The sequence below is a fragment of the Orycteropus afer genome, unplaced genomic scaffold, assembly GCF_000298275.1.
Source record: "Orycteropus afer afer isolate SDZICR_OR568_19922 unplaced genomic scaffold, OryAfe1.0 scaffold00116, whole genome shotgun sequence".
In the NCBI taxonomy this organism is placed as follows: Eukaryota; Metazoa; Chordata; class Mammalia; order Tubulidentata; family Orycteropodidae; genus Orycteropus; species Orycteropus afer.
In genome coordinates, this window is record NW_006921703.1 from 4,153,792 (window position 1) to 4,160,977 (window position 7,186).

Consider the following 7,186-nt stretch of genomic DNA (forward strand, 5'->3'; position numbering starts at 1 on the left):
ATTAAGTCGACTCCAACTCACAGTGACCCCCATTGGGTTTCTGAGGCAGTAAATGATTATGGAAGTGGAATGCCCCATCTTCCTTCAGTGGAGTGGCTGGTGTGCTTGAACCACCAACCTTCTGGTTAGCAGCTAAATGCCTTAGGTACTGTGCCACCAAAGCTCCTTTATAAGCTTTTACTGTCCTTAATATAAATTAAACATTGCCTCATATAATAAACTAATGAAAATTTAATGAATAAATATCTATATTTACAACTGATACTTTGAGGATATATGGGGAAATTATACCCCTTATATCGATCGATAAATACAGTCAAGAAAGTATTACCAGGCTTTATTTCACTAAGCTTCCAAAATTCATCTTTATTTCTGCTACAGAAGAGGTTATTTCATTCAACTAGACAATTTCAGCACAAGTTGTTGCTGATGATAAATAATATATTACTTAGTGTAATAACATAAAAATCCCCACTCATATATGAGGGAAATGGCATACTGGGCTATTGGAAACATCTCAATTTCCCATCCGTCCTACCTTTCAAACAACCTTAAAAATTAGTTTTCTATTTTCCTTTTAGGAGGTCCCTAATAGAGAACATCTCTATATTCTCTCTGAATAGTAGAGCTTAGAACAGTCAAGAAGGCAAAGATTTCTTCTTGTATGCTAAAAATGTGTAATGTGAGATAACCATTATCAACTCTGTGTTACCCTACTTCTCATATATATGAAGTGAGGAAAAGTGGGGTTCATGATAGTAAATAAATAACAATAAACACTTACTAAGTGTTCATTACTATGTTATATGCTTTACATTAACTAACAATTTTTATATCAACTTATAAAAGATAGTAACTCACTATGATGAAGGAGAAGAAAATGATCAGAAAGTTTAAGCAAATATTTGATGTGAAATCTATGACATATGTTTTTGATCCCCCATCCTCCAACACTGCTGTGTTATGTGCTTGTTTCTATTTTTATTATTACTTTCCTAGAATTTTAAAATATCTTTTAGCTCTGAATAACTAATACAATACAGCAAACACTTAACAGTCAGTTCAGGAGGCATTGTGTTTGGTACTATGGAATATACACAGATGAGTGAGACTGACTGACCAAATTTCATGCAGATAATACATACTGCTGATAATAATTTCAATTTTATGAAGTATTCTCCTAGGTTTGACAGTTGAAAAAAAAAAAGGTTTCTAGTTTTATCTATGAAGTTATTGTTATATTTAATCTATTGCATTGATATGTTCTTATAAAGTGATTCATTACAACTTATCTTCACTTGCACTGCAGCAGGAAGGTAATCCTCAGTGTTTGAAACCTACTGAATGGCTATCTCAGAAGCCATGTTACATAACCTGTTAAGTTCTCTAATATGGTATACAAGATTCATAAATCTAATGAATTCTTATTTCATTATATATATTTAATGAGGTCCATCTTCTCTAATAACAAGCAGCTGTTATCTTCAGGCAAAAACTATTTCTGGATAATACATGATTCTAGGGTCCATGAGTAAAAATGGTTTTCTGAAGTCCATATATAATACAGAGGCCTTGACAGAACTTACAGTTCTCTAAGGCCACATGGAATATGAAAATGTGCATAGTGATGCTAGAGGTAGATAGACTTAATCAGTTCTAATCCCAACTCACTTTGGCAAGTTATTTGATTTCTCTGAGCCTAGGTACTTTTATCTGTAAAATGAAGCTAATAATAATAACTATTACCCTGATTGACTGCTGTAAAGATGAAATTACACTTGTCAAGCTCCATCAGAGAGGACATAAGGAGTGCTTAACAAACAGTCACTGTTAATTCTCACCCAGCATCTCTGCATTGCATTATTAGCTAAAGCAGCATTTCAACTCTGAGAGCATATAGTTGATTTGCCTTAAATTAGCTGACAAGGTCAAGTATGAAACCAATTAATACAGGATCCTGAAGAAATGGGGTAAATAAATAAAGGTTCTTTGGACATTTCCTGTGAATTTACTTTTCATTCAGCTGTCATCTAAATATAAGACTCTGGATAAGTTAAGGGGACAATAATTGCTTTTATCATCTTTTTGGCTTTATTTTGGAAAATAATACTAGTAATAGCAACCTTGAACTCTTGTAGAATTACACTAACAAATGTGTAAGTATATAACAACCATGAGATGATATTATTTGGTAACACTAAGATGATAAAAAATAGAGTGACAAAGAATTCAGAAAGATAAATTTCTGAGATGGGTTCATCATAAAGAGCCAATGATTGTCACTTAAACCAGTAACAGTAAAGAACATTCGTTTTAAAAGTAAGGCAAACATTCTTAAATAAAATGCCCCTATGGTTAAAGTTCTAGTAAACTACTGTCTCAATAAATCAAAATGCTAACATAGTGAAAATGCAACTGCTTTGAGTTAAAGATGTGTTTTAAAAGAAATAATGTATGCATAGGCATAGCAAGAATTGTGAGGCTGGCACAGCACCAGGCAGTGTTTCGTTCTGTTCTACACAGAGCCGACTCGACAGCACCTAGCAACAACACTCTCCAGTGACTAATCATTTAAAACCTGAATCCATCTAGATGTACAATCATCTACAAATTTTAATTATTTCTATGATTATGGCACCATAATAATTTCCTTTTTATTCTTGGAATTAAACAGTTAAATATCATGAATAGCATAATGAAAATGATCATGTATTATCCAACTCTAAGAATTATCAGGACATGATAAAGGGTTATATAAGAGCAATCTGGCTATTTATTGGCTTTTCATTTGAGGCAGCTCATTTATCTATACCTCAAAAAGTGCTTTCACTAATAAAGCTCTAACATATCTTTTTCATGATCAGCAAAATTGTCCAGAAATGAATTAAAATAGATTGTTGTAGCTACAAATACTCAAATAGTTTTAAACCTATGACTAAGATTGGCCATTTGATAAATAAAAACTAAATATGATAAGAATTAGAATAAAACACTTTTGAGAATACAGTTCTACTTGAAGACCTCCATGGAGGAAGTGCCTCATTTTCAAGAAAAGAATGACATTTCTTCTGTTTTCGTTCAATTCTCTCCTGTCTTTCTTTGCTTTCCTAAAAAAAAAATGAAACTGTTAAGTTTATATACTTATATGGACATTGCTGAAGTATAAAATAATCATTAGTAGATATTTATATATCATCTTTTAGTTTAATTGGTTATAAAAGAATATCATCAGCTAATGAATATTATCAATTTGTAAGTGTATTATGAATAGGTAATAAACTCTAAAAAACAAACTCACTGCCATGAAGTCATTTCTGACTCATAGTGACCGCCATTGGGTTTCCAAGGCTATAAATCTTTTTGGAAGTAGATTGCCCCATATTCCTTCTGCAGAGCGGCTGGTGGGTTTGAACCACTGACACAGTTAGCAGCCAAATAAATGCCTTATCCACTATGCCACCAGAGCTCCTTATGAATAAGTAATGTTGTTTTTGTGAGGTGCCCTACAGTTCAGCTCTGACTTATAGCGACCCTATGTATGACAGAACAAAATACTGCCCAATCCTGTGCCAGATGCACAATCCTGGCTATACCTGAGCCCATTGTTGCAGCCACCATGTCAATTCATCTCGTTGAAGGTCTTCCCCTTTTTCATTGACCCTCCACTTTACCAAAATGATGTCCTTCTCTAGGGAATAGTCCCTTCTGACAAGAAAGAAGTAGGTCAAAAGAAGTCTGGCCATTCTTGCTTCCAAGAAGCATTCTAGCTGTTCTTCTCACAGGACAGATATGTTAGTTCTTTTGGCAGTCCATGGTACTTTCAGTATTCTTTGCCAACACCACACTCAAAAAAACTCTTCTTCGGTCTTCCTTATTCATTGTCCAGCTTTCACATGCATATGAGGAGGTTGATAAGATCATGGCTTGGGTTAGGCACACCTTAGTCTTCAAGAAGACATCTTTGCTCTTCAGCACTTTAAAGAAGTCTTTTGCAGCAGATTTGCCCAGTGCAATATATTATCTGATGTCTTGACTGCTGCCTCCATTGGTGTTAATTGTGGAACCAAGTAATATGAAATCATTGACACTTCAATTTTTTTCTCTATTTACCATGATGCTGCTTTATTGATCCAGTGTGAGGACTTTTGTTTTCTTAATGTGGAGGTGTAATCCATACTGCAAACTGTAGTCTTTAATCTTCATTCATTAGCAAGTGCTTCAAGTCATCTTCAGTTTCAGCAAGCAAAGATGTGTCATCCACATATCACAGGTTGTTAATGAGTCTTCTTCCAAACCTGATGCCACACTCTTCTTCATACAGTCCAGCTTCTCAGATTATTTGCTCAGCATACAGACTGCATAAGTATGGTGAAAGGATACAACACTGATGGATTTCCTTCCTGATTTTAAACCATGCAGTATTTCTTTGTTCTGTTCAAAAGACAGCCTTCTTGTCTGTGTACAGATTCCTCATGAGCACAATTAAGTGTTCTGGAATTCACATTCTTCTCAATGTTGTCCATAACTTGTTATGATCCACATAATCAAATACTTTTGCATAGTTAATAATACACAAGTAAACATCTTTCCAGTATTCTTCGCTTTCAGCCAAGATCTATCGGACATCAGCAATGTTATCCTTCATTCCATGTCCTCTTCTGAATCCAGCTTGCATCTCTGGAAGTTTTCTGTCAATATACTGCTGCAACCATTTTTGAATTATCTTCAGCAAGATTTTACTTGAGTGTTACATTAATAATATTTGAAACTTTCCACATTGTGTGGGATCACCTTTCTTTAGAACAGGTACAAATATGGATCTCTTCTAATCTGCTGGCCAGGTAGCTGTCTTCCAAATTTCTTGGCATAGATGAGTGAGTGCCTCCAGCATGGCATCATTTATGTTGAAACATCTCAATGGGAATTTTGTCAATTCCTGGAGCCTTGTTCTTTGACAATTCCTTCAGTGCAGCTTCAATTTCTTCCTTCAATACTACTGGTTCTTGATCATATGCCATCTCCTGAAACAGATGAACATTGATCAATTCTTTTGGTACGGTGACTGTGTATTCTTTCCATCTTCTCTTGATGTTTCCTGCATCATTCAACATTTTGCCCATAGAATCTTTCAATATTGCAACTCAAGGCTTGAATTTTTTCTTTAGTTCTTTCAGCTTGAGAAATACCAAGCGTGTTCTTCCCTTTTGGTTTTCTAAATCCAGGGCTTTGCAAATTTCATCATAATAATTGATTTCGTCTTCTCGAGTTGCTCTTTGAAATCTTCTGTTCAGCTCTTTTATCTTGTCATTTTTCCCATTTGCTTTAGCAACTCTCCATACCTGGACAAGTTTCAGAGTCTCTTCTGACATCCATTTTGTTTTTTTCCTCCTTTCCTGTCTTTTTAATGACCTTTTGCTTTCTTCATGGATGATGTTCTTGATAATATCCCACAATCCTCCAGTTTTTGATCACTGGTGTTCAACGCATCAAATCTGTTCTTTAGATGGTCTCTAAATTCAGGAGGGATATAATCAAGGTCATATTTTGGCTTTTGTAGGGACTTGTTTTAATTATTTTCAGCTGCACCTTGAACTTGCATATGAGCAGTTGATGGTCTGTTCCACAGGCAGATCCTTTGGCACAAGATACTGAGTTTCTCCATAACATCTTTCCACAGATGTAGTCTATCTGATTCCTGTGTATTCCTTCTGGCAAAGTCCTTGTGTATAGCCACTGTTTGTGTTGTTGAAGAAAGGTATTTGCAAATAATATGCCATTGGACTTACAAAATTCTATCATGTGATCTCCAGTGTTATTTCTATCACAAAGGCCCTATCTTCCAACTACTGGAGATTCCTCTTTGTTTCCAACTTTTGCATTCCAATCACCAGTAATAATCAACACATATTGATTGCATGTTTGGTCAATTTCAGACTGCAGAAGTTGGTAAAAATCTTCAATTTCCTCATCTTTGGCTCTGGTGGTTGGTGTATAAATGTGAATAATGATAGTATTAACTGCTCTTTCTTGTGGCCATATGGACATTATCCTATCACTGACAGCCCTATACTTCACAATATATCTTAAAACATTCTTTGTGACAGTGAATGCCATGCCATTCCTCTTTAATTTGTCATTCCAGGCATAGTAGATCATATAGTTGTCTGATTCAAAATGGACAAAACCTGTCCATTTCAGCTCACTAATAGATATGATGTTGATTTTTATGCATTCCGTTTCATTTTTGACAACTTTCAATTTTCCTAGATTCATACTTTGTACATTACATGTTCCAATTATTAATGGATGTTTGCAGCTATTTCTTCTCATTTTGAGTCATGCAACATCAGCAAATGTAGGTCCCAAAAGCTTTACTCCATCTACATCACTAAAGTCAGCTCTACTCTGAAGAGGTAGCTCATCCCTAGGCGTATTTCAAGTGCCCTGTGGCACAGTGTTAAGGCATTTGACTGTTAATCAGAAGGCTGTAGGTTCAAACCCACCAGCCACTCCTCAGAAGGCAGGTTGGGCAATTGCTTCCGTAGTTATACTACCTCAGAAACCCAAGGAGCGGTCACTATAAGTCAGATCCAACTCCACGGCAGTGTGTTGTGTTGCTTTGCGTTTCCTGAGGGTTCATCTTCTGGCACCATATCAAACAATGTTTCAGAGCTATTAATAAAGTTTTCCAGAAATGTATCAGACAGTGTTTCACTGCTATTCATAAGGTTTTCACTGGCCAATTCTTTGAGAAGTGGATGGCCCCATTCTTCTTCCCTGTCTTAGTCTGGAAGCTCCACTGAAACCTTTCCACCATGGGATATCCTGCTAGTACTGGAAATACTGATGACATAGCCTCCAGCCCTATAGAAACATGCAAGCCACCACAGTATGACAAAGTGAGAGATGAGCAGTGGTGAATAAGTAATAGGTATATCATTTAAATTGGATCTCATGTTACTTTGCTTATTATTGACTTTGAACATATTTTCAAAACATCCCTGTAGTCCTTTTGTGAATTTTCTCCATAAGTAATTAGCCCATCTAACTGCATTGCAGGGATCCAGGTGAAGAGAGGAATCAGGCATGCCCAAAGCAGCAGGGCAAGAGAGCAGGAGAAAGGGGATTAAAAGGCCTAGGAATCTGGACAGAGGAGTCACCTGCAGGGACCCAGGTAAGGGTGGTA

The 7,186-nt window shown here is 36.0% G+C and overlaps 1 protein-coding gene across 1 annotated transcript in view; it reads right to left on the reverse strand.

Annotated features, from left to right (window-relative positions):
• Positions 1–2,963: 2,963 nt before the first annotated feature.
• MAP9 (microtubule associated protein 9) overlaps positions 2,964–7,186 on the reverse strand; it is a 47,900-nt gene continuing 43,677 nt past the window's right edge. Inside the window, exon 13 of the mRNA XM_007943996.1 lies at positions 2,964–3,107. Coding sequence (XP_007942187.1) covers positions 2,964–3,107 — 144 coding nt within the window. The remainder of the gene's footprint in view (positions 3,108–7,186) is intronic.